The 16,099-nt window shown below is 42.0% G+C and overlaps 1 protein-coding gene across 17 annotated transcripts in view; it reads right to left on the bottom strand.

Moving 5' to 3' along the window:
• The window catches only part of TENM4 (teneurin transmembrane protein 4), a 1,639,674-nt gene that overhangs the window by 317,462 nt on the left and 1,306,113 nt on the right, over positions 1-16,099 (bottom strand). For all 17 annotated transcript variants that reach the window (XM_072032862.1, XM_072032864.1, XM_072032863.1 and 14 more), the window contains one exon: positions 13,698-13,967. In XM_072032862.1, the coding sequence (XP_071888963.1) occupies positions 13,698-13,967 (270 nt within the window). The remainder of the gene's footprint in view (positions 1-13,697; positions 13,968-16,099) is intronic.

The following is a 16,099-nucleotide window of genomic DNA, read 5'->3' as shown; positions in this document are numbered from 1 at the left end:
CCCAGCTGCTCTGTTCCTTTTGCTCGCCTTCCAGCAAGACATCCAGTCGTGAGCTGAAACACACCAAGAGCATCTCATGCGGATGCTGCTGAGAAACTTGCTCACCCTGACCCTAGGACTCTTTACAGAGCCAACACCTCCAGGCTGTCACCCTGCTGCACTCAAAAGCTTTCTGCTCGTACAGCTGCAGATCACTGCATCTGCCTGCATTAATCTGTGTCTGTTTAGGCCCTGTCCTTCCAGATTTTTATTTACTTTTTACTACTCCATTTAGTTTTCACATCCACACACTTTAGCAGCCATGAGTTTAAGTTTTCCTCTAGATAATCACTAAAATTTTGAAAAGCGTTATATTGAATTCCAATACCTACAGCCCCAGTGCCTACCCTTTCAGTCCCAGAAACTCTCTATCCAACAATTAATGCAGCAATATGTTTTGTTGTTTGTTTTTGTCAAAAAAATGGCTAATTTATCATTAAATAAGGACTTGGTACATCCACTTACATACACAGGTAGGACTGTCCACTGATGTGTCAGCAGGGTTGCGCTTCAATTCACACAAGTCCTGAGAACTATTAGGACCAGGAAGAGGGTTCACAATCCAAAATTTAGCTGGGAGCCAGGCTGTTCACTGCCAGCTCACATGAAAGAAGATACCCCTGTGCAAACATATGTGACCGCCAACAAAGGGAGTTATGAAAATACCTCATTCAGCCTAAATAGGAGCCATGCAGATTTTGTGAGCTGACCTCTGCCTTCTGCTTTCTTGTGTCACAGCCCCAACAGAAGGAAAATGACCAAAGAAAGAAGATTTCTCTGGGCTTGAGGGCAGGCAGTGTCCCTGAGGAAGGGGAGCTGTGCTGAAGAAATGGCAAGGACTCGCCTCAAGGGGAGCCACACTTCATGGTCACTCAAATCCCAAAAGCACTCAGGTGGGGCTGACAGACCCTGGGCCTAGGGAGGAACAAGGAGAGAAGGTTTTGTCCCCTTCTGTCCTCACAACAAGTCTGGTTTAGGTGTATGACTTATAAATATAGACATTCTCTTTGCACAAATGTCTATGTCATCCTTTACCTGTATGTCTGAGGTGGTGCCATTCACAACTCAAAGTCTGCAACCATCTAAGTCATCCTCTCATTGTCAACCAAACTTATAACGTGAGTAAAGCCTGAAGCCTGATTTGCATGAAAGGACCTATTTTCTCTGTAACTACATCAGGTGGAACTTCTAAGCCCTTTCCCTATTTGGCACCGAGTTTACCTGCCAACTCTCCTGGAGGGAACGCATTGTGTTAAACACCAAGGAGGAACAGAACCAGCTACAGGAAAAGTTTGCTTTGTTGAGCATTAATAAAACTAATGGAGTATGTTTATGTAGCACCTTTCATTCCCAGTGATCAAGTGCTTTGCTAGCCTTAATCATTTCACCCATCGCTGAACTGCAGACACCTCTGGGGTGGAACACTAACAGCTGCTCGGTGGAGCAGAGCAGCAAAACAGAGCAATTTAATGGAGGAGAAACACCTCGTCCAACTGCAGGTGCAAAGGGAGTTTTGTTAAGTGAAATGTAATTATCCAAAACGGTGGTACCTAGGGGACAGGGAGTCGCATCCCTTAGCACTCTGAGACAGAGCTAGGGCTGCTGTTCCAGCCCTGTGGTACTGGGGAATCAGCACCACAGCCTGGCTCTGAGATAGCAGCTACACATCCATTTAATTCCCTCCCCAAAGCAATAAAAACATCCCGGAGACTTTGGGTGGGTTTCCACATTTGCATTCTTTCAGGCAAGGATTGCTACTTGCCCATTTCAAACACCTAAAGCAAACCAGAACCAAGCAAAGAACATGGCTGGAGATGGAGGCTTGGCACAACCACGCTTACAAGTAGTGCAATGCTCTGCTGGCTATCGAATCCGCATGTAATGTCAGAGGGAGAAATCATTGTCCTTAAACTATTCATGGCAGGGCAGCTTGATTTAAATTATAATCATGGTTTAAACCAGCAAACAGAGAATCTTGATTTAAATAATCAGTTTTAATCTTGTTTTTGCATTTGTGCTTTTCAGTTATTTTCTTTTAAAACTGGTTGATTCTCACTGATTGGTATAATTTGCTGCTTCTTTATGCTAAATCAAAGAATATCCTATATCTATACATATTTATTTCAGCAATTATATAGTTTAGCATGCATTTATTCAGATTTCTACTTTTTACATTTTTTATGAAGAGAAAATGGTGAACAACAGATTTCTTATTCAGTAGATGATTGCTGGATTTTTTTTTTCTTTTTTTTTGTTTTCTTTTTTTTTTTTCTTTTTTTTTTCATTTATTTAGAATTCATGTCAAGCTGCATTTAAATGGCAACTGGAATCCAGTTATAATTTCACCCCCCCTCCTCCCAAACTGAGAGTAATAAAAGTGCTCGAACCTGCTGGAGATACGAGAAGAAAATAAGTCTTGCACAGAAAATGAATTGAACTAACAAAGAGAACGCGCTGGCTGTCGCTGGGGAGCTGGAACGGAGGGATATTTCCAAGAGAGCTTAGCAATGCTTCTTGCTGGCTGGCAATGCTGGCTTAAATAGTTCCCAGGTGCTTTCACCGCCCCGCCTCAGCCACTGACCCTTTTCTGATCCAAATCAGGAGGATTTGCTGTTGGGTGAGATTTCTGTTGCTCTGCCCTGGGTCAAAGTAACCTTTGCGTGTGAGACGGTGATACCTTGTCCTTAAGGACAGGCTTTAAATCATATTGTTTTGGGGAGTAAATCAGAGTCAGGCCATGTTATAGTGGCATGACTGCAGGGATAGTGAACCCTTGAAAGGGTGGCAGCTAGGAACCTCTTCAACCAGTTGTCACTCAAATTTAATGTGCCCTAGACTTAGCTGTAAGACATCTTGCCTCGGTTTTATTCATGCAGATCTTCCCTTCCCCTTCTCCTTAACTGCTGGTGGGTTTCTCACTTCTTTGCACGCTCATTGAGCAGATCTACTTGAGTTACTCGATGCGAAGAAAATCTCCCTTTCCACCTGCAGAAGAAGCAATTGCTGTCAGGAGCTGATTTAGCACCTCCACAGACCGGTTCTAGGTGCTTGCCCAAGGACTTTGCTTTTCCTCAAAACTTCGGCAGTTAAGACACAGCAGCTTGGAAACGGTCTGAGAATAACTTAAAAGTCTCTAAGTGATTATTCTGAATTTAAGCCTTAGTCAGGACTGTCATAATTCCCCGTTTCATTTTCAGCAGTTTCTCTATTAAAAGAGGAAACGTGCGCTTTGCTTAAATTAAACCTAAAAAAAGCATCTCCCCCACTACAAAGCGACCAAAGCGGGGCAGCGATCAAAGCCTGTGCTTCCAAACGTGGCAGAAAGCCGTCGCTTTGAGAAAGCTCTGCTCTGCTTTGCCACATTTGAAGCTGGCCATGGAAGCCCTGTAGCACTTCGGAGGTCATTAAACACAGCGGCGAGAAGAGGGCTGCGCTTGCTGCCAGCTGGCATGAAAAGGTCTCGCCTGCAGAGAGAGCTGTGAGGGGAGAAGGCACATTTCTCAGCCTTTTTGCCCCCTCCTAAGACAGTTCTTGCATGTTTGAGGGGTTGCCTATGCTGGTATTTTGAACATTTCAGTGCTGAGAATTCACTTAATACATTAATGGATAGAAGTGGAGTACGGCGGCGGTGTTTCTTGTTATATCCACATGTCTGATTAGAAAGTATTTGGGTTCACAACTTAAAAAAAAAAAAAAGGAAAAAAGGGGAAAAAAGGGAAAAAAAAACAGTTGTCCATTTATAACAGGGAACTCATACAGAGAAAGAGAAATGAAATGATACAGCCAAGGTTAAGCAGTGCCTGTAGCAGAGCCATGGACTAACTCTCTTGAATTGCAGTCCAGTGCCCACCCAAATGCAGCCCTTTGAGTCCTGGACTATCTGGTCCCTAAACGCCGTTATGGTCTATAACAACATTATGCTTATAAAATATTTAATCTACATGAACATCGGATAGGCATTATTAGAAATCTTTTTATATTTGTGTTTCAGAGTGGTCTGTGGTGGGAAGGACAAACCAAACCAAATTGTCTTAGGGCATTAAAGTTTTTAGGGGCATTTCAAAGAAACACTGATAACTTTACAGAACTAGGGCAGCCTTGTATTTTCAATAACTGCCCTGGATTGAAGAAAATGGCGTTTTTGCCTAACAGTTAATCAAAAGCCTCTGAGAAATAAAGCAATGAGATGTTAATGAACAAATTCTCATGGCAGAAGCCTTTATTTGGATGTCAGTGCACACCTCCAGGCATGGGTAAAACCAAAATAATATTTTCTCTCCTCTCATTTTGTTCTGCTCATGGGTGGAGACGGATCATTGCTGAAGACAAAGCACGATACCTCTAGGGATGCTGTCAGAGACTGGACCAGATGTGGATTAACACTTTATGCTGTTCCTAGAAGTAGGTGCACTGGTCTGAAGGGGAGTTCAGAAATACAGATAAGAGCATCTGGAAAGGTCGGGTTAGGGAGAAACCCTGGTGTGCCTTTTTCCCTGAGCAGGAAATAGCATTGTACCTCTTTGAAAGGCTGGGCTGGCATATCGATGTGTATGTGTGACCCCTACACAACTGTGTTGAAGCAGAAAAGGGGGAAAAGGCAAGGGAAAACAAGCTCTGGCTCCCTGGTCCATGCTAACCAGCAGGCTTAACTCTGCAGGGCAGGGATCCTTTGGCCACGGAGGTAGGTAACAGACCATTTTGAGCCTTCACCCTTTCCTTGCTTTGATTTATTTTCCCCTATAATCATTCAATTTTTTTCCCCTACATTGTTTCTCTCTCATCTGTCCCAGGAGGGCTTGACTGTTTGCTTAGGATGAAGCCAGTGTCTGGCCCTGCAAGGAAAATCCTGCTCCAAACACACATCGAGCTGCAAGTCCAACCTGCCTCAAGCACCAATGTTCAAACTCAAATCCCACTCCAAAAAGAGACAGAAGCCAAGTATTTTTATTTAAAGAGCAATAGGGCTTTTGCTGATGACCCTAGCTGTATTCCTCCTATGGTGTTTCACACCACAACGAATTATTTGTGGCACTTGGAAATAATATATATATATATAGATATAGATATATAAAAGTGCCCAGATTTGCTTCCAGAATACTTGGCAGCTGTCCAGCAATGTTACTAAATGCAATTATTTTCCATTAAAAAAAAGTCTCCACGACAAGGCAGTTTAAAGTGGTGAAGGAAAGGACAAAAATTAGCAGCCTAATTGAAAAGAACAGTAAATTCTTACCTGTTAATATAGTTTCTACCTGCTATCAACGAGTTTATGGAGTTTGGACCTTATTTTCCCACTTAATGGCTTTACCATCATCACAATAATAATAACGTGAAATCTGCACACTAACCTGTATTGAACTACAGTTCATTACAGCTGAATCCCATTGTGAAGCGCTTTAATGTCAGCATCCCTTCAGATGCAGATTGCAACAATAAAGAAAATACATTCTCTATGGGACTTATCTAATGGAATAAAAAAATACATGGAAAGATGTTTTTTTTCTGTAGAAAAAAACAGATCAGTGATGAGATAGATTATCCCTAAAATCAGTGGGAATCCCTTCACTGAGGAACAAAATCAAGATATTGTTCACTAATGAAGAAAATTAATTATTAAACTCAGATTAATTCTGCCTACCTTCATCCCCTAAAGTGGAAGCATGGATGCTGTTGGTCCCTTCTCTGGTCCCTGGGGCAAGATAGGTGGTAACAAAGGGAGGTTCAGCTCTTGGGTGCATTGAATCCTGCCTGAGAGACAGTGACATCCCCTTCTTTCCGGCTTTGAAAGGCTGTTTTACACCAAGTGGACAGAGGGTTGATTAAAAGTGGAGGGACATTAAGGGTCTGTTGCCCTAAACCCTATCAGTTTAACATCCTGTCGGGGTAAAAAGTCTCTGAGACTCCTCTGAAGAAGTAAGGAGGTACCTCACCTTTCCACTTCCAAGAAGCATCTCGGGGCTAATGTTTGAAAAGGACAAAAGAGGACAGAAAATGCAAGGCATTAGGAATCCATCATCAAGGATGTCCGTGGTTAGAAAGTTGGATCACAAGAAAGGAAGACATAACAGCCTTCAAGGGAGCCATTTTTTACTGGAGAATGTAGCATTTGGGATGGTCATATAGCAAAAGTCTCCTTTTTAGGACTAATATTCTTCATAAGAATATTAGTATCTTTATGGTTGGAGGACCTGAAGGCACATTCCTTCCCCTGACCTTCACATTTCAAGCGATCATTGGGTCTCTGAATTCTCTAGAAGGCAGCTTCAGTAGGCTGCAATACCCAAGCAATCTCAATGTGATATCAAAACGGGGTATTGCTTGCAAATCCTACCTGGAAAAGAGCAGCATAAGAATTTCAAGGAACTGAAACAGGGAAGGGGATTAGTGAAAATCCCTTTCTGAACCTGCTGCTCATTTTTGTAGTTTTCCAGTGTTGTTCCCTATCTTCTACAATTGATGCTGGATCTTTAGTGCTAACGGCTCTGGCTAATTTTTATTTCAAGCTGAAACATCTTGTTAATATTAAGGTTACAACTGATAGGAGGCAAGTGAAGGATGACAGCCAGCAGATGCCTGATCTTGACCTGGTAATTCTAATTTATTCTTGTCTTCTCCTACTCAAAAAGCATAAGGAAAGCTTAAGAAAACAGAGCTCACAGCACATTTCTTTTCTTAAAAATTATTTATTTTGAAGAATGATTTTTTTTCTAAATCTCTTTTCTCCAGAGTCTGAGTATCATATTTATGCCTACACAATTTGCAGAAGAAGCATGTCTGAAGCGCACACTCATTTACTGGAAGTACTTTATAATGCACTATTTAATTCGAAGGGGGGGGGAAAAAAAAAGATGTTACTGCAACCACGGTAACAATATTAACAACAGAGTGCATGAAGCCTGAAAGGAAATTACTCAGCAAAACGCAGTAATAAAAAGAAAAGTCACCATGGATTATCAACTAGGGTATTAACAAATAATTTGTAATGCTAAGATCACACAATAATTCTGGCACCGCTAATTGCACTGATATATTGAACTGCAATTTGGGCCAGTGGTTTGGGTCAACACGGTTTGGGAAGCAGGGAAGTGAAGGCAAAGAAGACCGAGCAAAATTCCTTCCTGTGCAGACATTCAGAGCTATTTAGGAATATGTTGTAAGGCTCCTGGTAACATGTACAGACAGCATTAGGGAGATAAGCTCCAGACAACCAAAGAGAAAAAGAAATATACACGGAAATAATTACCATTTGCCTAAGGTTCCCCTAGCTATTGTAAAAAAAAAAAAAAAAAAAACAAACTCTGAAGAGAGAATATTCAGAAAAAGTTAATGAAATTTTGGAGCATGTGGCTTAATGACTGGGACAGCTTTCTGATTTAATAAGAAGCCAAAATGTATACGAGAAACCTGGTGGTGAACAGCATGTTGCAGTGTGTTTAACCAAGAGTACTGGGATTTACACCTTGCTGGCACTCGGACCATTTTTCCAAAGCAGCACAGTACCACCGTACACCTAGGACCTGATCCACCACTGCTGATAGCAACAGGAATTTTCAAAGGCTTCAGCAAGGTCTGTATCAGGCACCACTGAATAAGTGGAAGAATTAGTTAGGCTTCTTAACTACCCAGGAGAAATAAAATTATATCGTTTCTCTGGTGTTCCTTGCTTGAAGAACTTGTCTTTAATTATTTCCTGCTGTAATGTACCCCTGTGTTTCTAAATATCTTCTACGAGCGTTTGTTTCTATCAAGTCCTAATTTCCTATGCAGTTTCTTAAGCACTCCTTCCAGCAGCAATAATGGCTTTAGCAGTGTGGAATCAGAAAGTGTGGCGGTTACCGCAAGAAATGCTCCTTAAATCATGTGTTATGTCAATTAAATGGCCAAGAGTTGGGGCTGCGATGGTAGAATAGGCAGAGCTATCGTGTGAGCTTTCCAGCTTCTGATTGCCAGTGAGTTTCAGTTCTACAAAAGCATATGAGAATTTTCCAGAAAGGCTTTTTTTTTTTTTTTTTTTTTGGTGGGAAAGCAAAAATTAACAGTAACACATTCACTACCTTTCTAGTCATGTTGGTAAAGCTTGGAGAGCAGGTTTGGATATTGGGCTGGCTGTTTTCTTGACAGCTTTAGAGCTCATTTAAATGCATCTCAGAATGGTAGTGACTAAAAGAAAAATTATTTCTCTCTGTAGGATGTGGGTTCAGCAGTGTAAAATGAATTGGTACTCTTAATCTTGTCACCAAGTGAGTAAGAGTCTCGATAGCTATAGCCACCATACAACTTTTGGGACTGACTGGTGATTTCAGAGGTGACACCAGAGACAAATGGACCTTGCGATTAAACTGTTCTTCCTAAACAGAGGTGACCAACAGATGAGTGGTGGAAATGTTGGGGACAGTGATACTTGCATGGAGTTCATAGGTGAATGAGAGATTTGAGTCCCAGCAATGCCATTTTCACTCCTCTTGCACACATGAAATGCAGGCAGAATTGTTTGCAGCACCATATGTTTCCTATATATTTTTTGAATTATTAAGATGGAAAGAAGGACCCACAGCACAATTTAGCAGTAAAGGTCTTGCAGACTGAATTTTGGCTTCCAGGGTGGTTAGATTTGGAATTTTAGTTTGTATCTACTTATCTCTCAGTCTGCTAGATAAGAAAATTCCACACTTCAGCAACAGTTCTGCTGCAATAATTTCTTCCTACAATATATCACAACGGAGTATTTAGTTCTATATCATCTCCAGCTCAGTTGAACTGTCTCAAGCCATCTGAAGTTACTCATCCTGTCTGTGAGATCCTTGTGGCCTCTTGATACTGCCCACATTCTTCCCAAGAGGAGATGACGACAGAGAGAAACATCAGCTCCACTCTGCACATGTACAGAGCATTAATCACTGCTGACTTGTCCTGCTAATGAAGAAACCGCTCCCCCTCTCTCCTGCTTCTTCTCACATTTAACCAACTGCATGCCTTGGTGGAAATTAGCACGAAACCCTGATTAAAAATGAAATTAATCTTGAGATTGCCTCGGCTTCTTTGGAATAGCTGAAAGTTAAATTGTATTTTTTTTTTTTTTAATAAAAAAAAGGCAGCAACCCACTTTCAGCAAGACAAATTTTTAAAATGTGGTTGACCCAAGTCTAAAGTGTTCCTGAAGGAATTGCCCTGGATAAACCAGTAAGCTCTTTATCACATTGAAGGCAGACAGAAAAGTGTGTGTGTTGCTTTGTTTTGTTCTGGGGGCAGGAGGGAGGCATAGAAATACCAGTATTTTTTGCCCACCTCATGCTCAGAACCATCAGGAGAGTGTTAGCATGATTCACAGTGGTTTGGGAGCACCTAGGATACGACCTTCCCTATGGAGCAGAAGGAGATGTTCAGAGCCTGTTTCATGGGTGCTTACCAACAAGCACTGTCCAACTCTACATCTGGTAAGAGTGTCCTAGACAGTACAAAACCACAAGGTTCTCAAATCCCAGTCTGAACAGTCCTGCATGCCCCCTGAAACCAAAGAAAGCTTGGCAATGCTACAAACAGGACAAAGGGATGCTCAAGGGGCCAACAGGTGCAACCACTCTGACTGAGGCAGCATCCAATCTGGGGGGTTACCAGCGGCTATGTGTCTGGTTTACTCCTCGAAACTTTTAGAATTGGAGTTCCCCTAACTTCACTGACTACCTCTGCCAGTGCCTACTACTTACAAACCTTTTATGAGAGGATGATCAAGGTGTCTTTGTTCAGCTTGGAGAAGAGATGACTAAAGGGAGGAGTAGTGGCTGTCTTTTAACTATTTTAGGTGTGGGGATATACAGAAGATAAAGGCAGACTGTCCTTGGAAATGCATGGTGAGAGAACAAGAGAGAGTGGACAGTAGAAACTCTGACTACCTCCAAGGAGAAGAGTTGTTCTCATTGAGAATGGTCAACACCAGAGCTGGGACATAGGGGTTGTGGGCTGTCCAACCTGGGAGATACCCAAAATGTAACTGGATGAGGTGCTGAGCAACCTGATCTAATCTTAAAGTTAGCCCTGCTTTAAGCACAGCTTCCAACATAAATTATTCTGTGGTTCTGTATTTCTAAGAGGATGTCTTTATGACTAGAAATATTTTGCTTTTGACTGAATTGCTGCAAAATAAGTCATTTTCTGGAAAACTGTTGCTGCCTTCTCCTCCATTTTTCTCTTATCTATAGTAAAGAAGCAGAGCAAATCAGAGCAAAGCATGTTCAGGGTTGCCTAAGGTGACACCAGTTAAGTTGATGCCAGGCTCAGATCCAAATGACCACCTCAGGAGCTTCTTTTGTTTGAATTAGTCTTGCTGAGAAACCGCGTGAAACAGCACAGGAAAAAAGTTCTCCTAAATTCTTTGCTTAGATGTTCAGTACTCAAACACTTCTCTGTGCATGGACCTGAACTGCTGATATGAGTTCACAATTTCAGCTTAGCCTAGGTGATCATGCTGCAAAATAACCCTTTAAGCTTCATTAAGTGGCTGCTACATTAGCAGCACACAGTGATTGCGTTAGTCAGGATGAGGTGTGGTGATTTTGTGGTGATCTAAGCTGTCCCCTCTGTCCCCTTTTTCTGCCAAGTGACCAGCCAGGATGAGCAGAAAACACTGGCCAACCAAGGAGAAGCCATTGGGGCTCTTTGGGTGTGCAGGATCTGAGCTCAGTGCAATGCCAGGGTTGTAACTCAAGCTAAGTTCAGTGAAAACAAACTCCTAACCCAGTAAAAGTATTCAACCTCCTGGAAAGCCTGGGAACAGTTTAGATAAAACATTGCATGGCTTTTCATGCCAGCTGCCTGTGCAAGTGATTTATGGACTGTAATATGCCATGGAACCAGACCACTTCATCGGTTTCCTTAAAGACAGAGAGGGGGATTGTGGCCGCATTTACTGAGCAGCATATCTGTTCCTTCAAGGCATCACCACTCCTCAAATAAAAGCAAACCTGCTTTTTGAGAGAGCCAGACCTCTCTTTTTCTAAGAACACGGCGAATGTCTTGGTAGAATTGCATTTCGACAGCTTTGGATTTAGAAACATCAGAAGCAAATTCTGATTATTCATTTTGGATAAATAATGAACAACATAAAAATCGCTGACGTTAACCTTCATTGGAAAAGTTGGTTTAATGGGCCCCATAAAATCTTCTATTGATGGCAGGTTCATAAAGCTCTATATTGACTTCAGCTAAAGGCTATAACTTCTATCAATACTGTCAACAATTAATATTGACTAATAAAGGTATCCTGTAAACTGAGTCATAGCATTATGTTACTTTATGCTGCCATTAGCAAAATTTCACGTCTTCTTGAAAACATTTCTCCTATAAATCTGGGATTTCTCAAAATAGCCCATGTGATAGCTAGCTGCGGAGGGCCCACAGTAACACTGCTTCTGTGCGAAGTGACAGAGCAACCTTTCAATTTGCTAGACAGAATTTCTGCGTGTATCCCAGGCTTCACATTCTCCAGCAGCAGGTTTCAGGTTGTGAGGGCTTTGTTTGCAAATGTTTGTCACACCTTTACCTGTGCCAAGAAATTATAAAATAAAGATGTCCACATTTTATCTGTATACATTGAAGGCTTAAGATTTTGTCCTTAGTATGTGTTTTCCTTTTCTTCTGTAGCTTGTTTTTAGATACATTTATACCCCCAATTCATCTGCAGTCCCTACACTGAAATTAGGTGTCTCTCCACAGCTCTGGGCAATTTTTTCTCACCTGAATCTGGTTGATGTCTCTTATCTCCTCCCTTCTTCCCAGGGAAGTCAGTTTCAAGTACGAGCTCAAGCTCTCTAACAGCATGATTTGGGTTGCAATATTTTCCCTTGCATTTTTTGTGTTCCACCACCCGGATTTTTTGTCAATACGAACAACACAATTAGATTCTGCACACCATCCCTCTCTAGATTATATTTATACTACACAGATTTTATATTTTTGACTGTGATATAGACTTTCTCATTCAAAATACTCAATACCTTATACTGCAAATGCCAAATAAACTTCTATGTTTGGACAGCACTTAAAATCCTGCAGATATGTTCTCCTCCTTGCTGTCTTCCCTTTTCTAATTGCTATGGTGGTTCAACAAATGGTTAGTGTGTCATCGAATTTAAGGGAAGAGGAATTGGAGGTTGTCTCAGTCCTGACATTAGCACTCCTTCCTCTGTTATTAGTTTCAGTAAAGCCTTTCAAGGCATGTGCTGTTGCTAATGTGTTGTTGCTAATATAATTTCATTTGTAAGTGATCTGTAGGTACAAAGTTGCATTTGCACATGTAGAGATAGCATTACGGAAACCGGTGAAAAAGATTCCAGTAGCTAATGTAATTCTTCTCTCTTAAGGAAAAAAAAGGCTAAAATTCTGTGGTTTGCTTCTCTTAGGAGGCATGGAAAGAAAAATGTATGGGATAGGTTCACAGCTGCTCATACACCAGTATATAAAACCGCAGGAGAGGGACATGGAAACAAGGGAACAGGATGCAAGTGCAAGGTGTTTGCTTTGGGGAGTGTGCAAATATCCCTCTATCTTTTGAAGAAAACACAAGGCTAGGAAGTAAAATGCTAAACTCTGGCACTGCATTATCTGCCTGTCCTACTGAGTGAAACCCTGTAAGATACTACACCAAGAAACTTTAAAAAAATGTATCATAAAGATATATTTTGAAGAAAATTCTTCTGTACATCCGTTAAATAGAAGGTCGTTTATCTTTGAACTTTGCCTAATATATCATTATCACTGAACAGAAACTTAATAAGATTCCACTGTAATTCTGTTGGAGTTAAACATAAAATCATGTGGGTGGTGTATGTCTCACTGTGTCATGGCTTCCAAAGGAAAAGTTATCATCATTTGTCACTATAATACTGTGGCAAAAAGCATAACGAGAACAAGCAATGCAGTCATTTCACATCAGCTTTCAGAGCTGAGCTCAAGCGCCCGATGACTTGTACGCAGCAGCTATATTAAGAAGCAGGCTGTGCCATAATTGAATTAAAGGTGCAAAGGCATATATGGCTGTGTGAACCCCTGGGTCAAGCTGCAATTGAATCAAAATCCTCTCTCCTTCCTACACTGCTTGGCAGAACTGCTGACCAAAAGGTTCGCAGGACTTACAAAAGGCATGCAGGAGTCCCTGCAGCTGGGGATGCAAAGTTACCAAGATAAAAAAATTCGTGACCTTCAGCTTTTATTTCTCACGAAGAAAAAGGCTTCTAAAAATATTTCACCACCGTTTTCCTTCAGAGAGCAGTCAGCCGATTTACATAAATGAAACGGCTCCTGTCAAGGAACCAGCGAGGAAAAGAAGGAAATTATCTGCCCCGAAAATCTGTAGCAAAGATAAGAGCAGCATCAGCCAGGGGAGGGGAGATTTAAATGCTTTTTGTCTGAAAGGTCGCTACAAAAAGCAGGGAAAGTATTACAGCCGCTTAATGATCTCTGTCGCTGTGATAAATAAGTAGGAGCTTCTCCAGCAGTTTATTAACAAACACTCTGTAGGACAGTACAAAAGGCCGCGACACGGGGCTATTAGAAGAGTGTTTTCACTGAGTCTGATAAAAAAAAAAAATACAACTAAGGAAGATTAAGGTGGAGTGGCAAGAAGTGGCATTGCTGGTCGAGCTCGAGGCTGCCATGGCACTTACCAGTTTCGGTATTCTCGTGCTCTGTGTCGGTGAGGGTGAGGTTGGAGTTGGCCCGGCTCGATAAGCAGGAGCTGCGCCCAGACTTGGTGTTGCGTCCCCAAAGCCTCACGGGGTGCTCGGGTGACATAACCACGTCTGCCTCCGTGTCGGCATCCGAGCCGGTGCTGATGGAGTAGCCGCAGTGAGGCAGCCCGATATCAGTCCGGTACAAAGTCCCGTGTGTGGGAGTCACGTCTTCAAGACCCAGCTCTCTCAAGGAGAAGTTGGCTCCTGTGAGAAAACACAGCAGCCTGGTTATTCTTTAATAGGGGACAGTTTCATCTAGCACGTGTCAAATGGCAGAACTATTCATCTTCTGTCTTCAAATGAGACCCTCCATTATCATAGGAAATATTGCCCTGTTTCATGGTGTTGGTTAATGGGACACCAAGTGGCTATGCCAAGACCAAAAAACAGCTGTATTCCTGCCTCTGGAACCTAGTCTCTGACTAAAACTCAGGGCTTGCTCAATAAAATCATCACTTTTGAAAGTAAAGAGGGATGGAATATTCTGGGAGAAACAGAAAAGCAAAATGGGAAATGAAATGATTAAAAATATATATGTATACATATATACCTTGCAACTGTACTACAGTAGGAAATTGGAGTGAGTTCTGCTCCTTGAAATCAATGAAATTACATATTGGGGATTTAAATTTCCTTGGGTGATCTCACTTTCCCCTGGCTGACCACTCTCAACTTGACTCGGTTTAGCCATTCATTCTGACACAGTCACAGCGGAGGTTATTTGGCTGCAAATAGATGCCATTGTTTAGCTGACTAAAAATATAACCTGAAAAATGACTCCTGAGTTCATGTCTCGTTACCTGCTGAGCTTCAAAATCAGACCAAATCGATGTGAAGGAGTCTTCAAATATTAGCACGCTTTGTTCAGAAAGTTGCATGAGAGAGCTGGGGAGAGCAATTAGTGGCTCTATTTTAATACATATTTATTTATTAATGCACTCTTTTATTTTGCAGCCCTGAATGTCTTTAAAGGATTTTGGCCACCTGTGAGTGCCTTTATCTGCATCGTGCATTTACGTGGCACAATGTGCCCCGCTCCTGTTACAGTACGCCTCGGTCAGACGGATTAAGGAACTTTATCTATTAACCGGTAGGAGGCATCAGGCCCTGGACTGTGGCCAGATACCAACACCGCTGATCACAATCAGTCTAGTTGGCTTCCTCCTGCTATTTCAATAAATAAATCCCCTGCAATCAGAAGAGTTGTTGAGCCCAAACCGCCAAGTTCATGTGCAAGCCCCGGACTCAGTTTTAGAGATGTGTTTGTGGCTCAGATGTGTTTCTACAAGCTGGATCTGATCTCCAGGACAGTTCAGTCCCCAGCCTCACTTAGAACAGCAAAGTTCTTATCTATTCATCATTGAAACTCATTCCGCAGGTCTGGCCCTCAGCCTCAAGGTTGTATCCAAAACTGATTTACGCTTCTCTCCGTGCTCAAAACCACACGAGCATGTGGTTCTCCTCGCGTTTTTATTTGTTGATGTAAAATATCACATGGTGGAAAACATGAATCCAATAGAAACAGTCAGATTTCTACTTTTCCAGAGTCTGGTTTCATGCTTGTGGAAACGCTCTGGCTTGTCCTCGTGCCCTGCTGTGCGGGGAAGGGTTTGCATTATAGCACACATGCACAGAATGATCAGCTGCTCTTTTACCGTGCTTGTTCATTCCAGTGACTTTGCATCTCATAGGGAATGGAGAGAAGGAGATGTTTGATTGCAAAGTGAATAACGGGACCGGACAACATTTCAACATAAAGTTTGGTAAAGGAACTGCTTGACGTCAGGAGGAAATAACCACGGTTCAGCTGATTATGGATCTACAGCTGACAACACTTAAAACTGTATAAAGCATTCATGAACTTCACACGTTCTTAATTGACCAAAACAGATTAAAGCTTTCAGACAGAGTGGACAGATGAGGATGCTTGGGGCTCACACATCCGTTGAACCCTGTAGCCTTGCTTGGGGAGCACAGTGCAAGCTTGTGGCAGATTAATCCATTTAACTTGGCTGCAAAACAAGTCTGAGGAAGCATCCTCTACCACTCCACAGCATGAAGTAACAAATGAACTTGACCTAAATTACAAAAGCAAAGAAGTAGTAAATCCCTAGGGACCTCACTCTTCCAGTTTTGACTTTTGGGCAAAGCTGGGATAGTTTTCAAATCATCCTATGTGGAGAACTGGAGTACAGCATCTTTTGTTTTTGCTTGCACATTTGAGTCACCAGTGGTGACTTCCACCTTCCCCTGCAACAAGCCACACTCAACATCATCCAACACATCAACATGCAGCGTGACTGATACTCTCCAGTAACAGCAGCTCATAAATTATG

Source organism: Anas platyrhynchos, chromosome 1 (assembly GCF_047663525.1).
Source record: "Anas platyrhynchos isolate ZD024472 breed Pekin duck chromosome 1, IASCAAS_PekinDuck_T2T, whole genome shotgun sequence".
In the NCBI taxonomy this organism is placed as follows: Eukaryota; Metazoa; Chordata; class Aves; order Anseriformes; family Anatidae; genus Anas; species Anas platyrhynchos.
The sequence above is the reverse complement of the archived record's forward strand: the minus strand, read 5'-3'. Positions and strand labels throughout refer to the sequence as shown.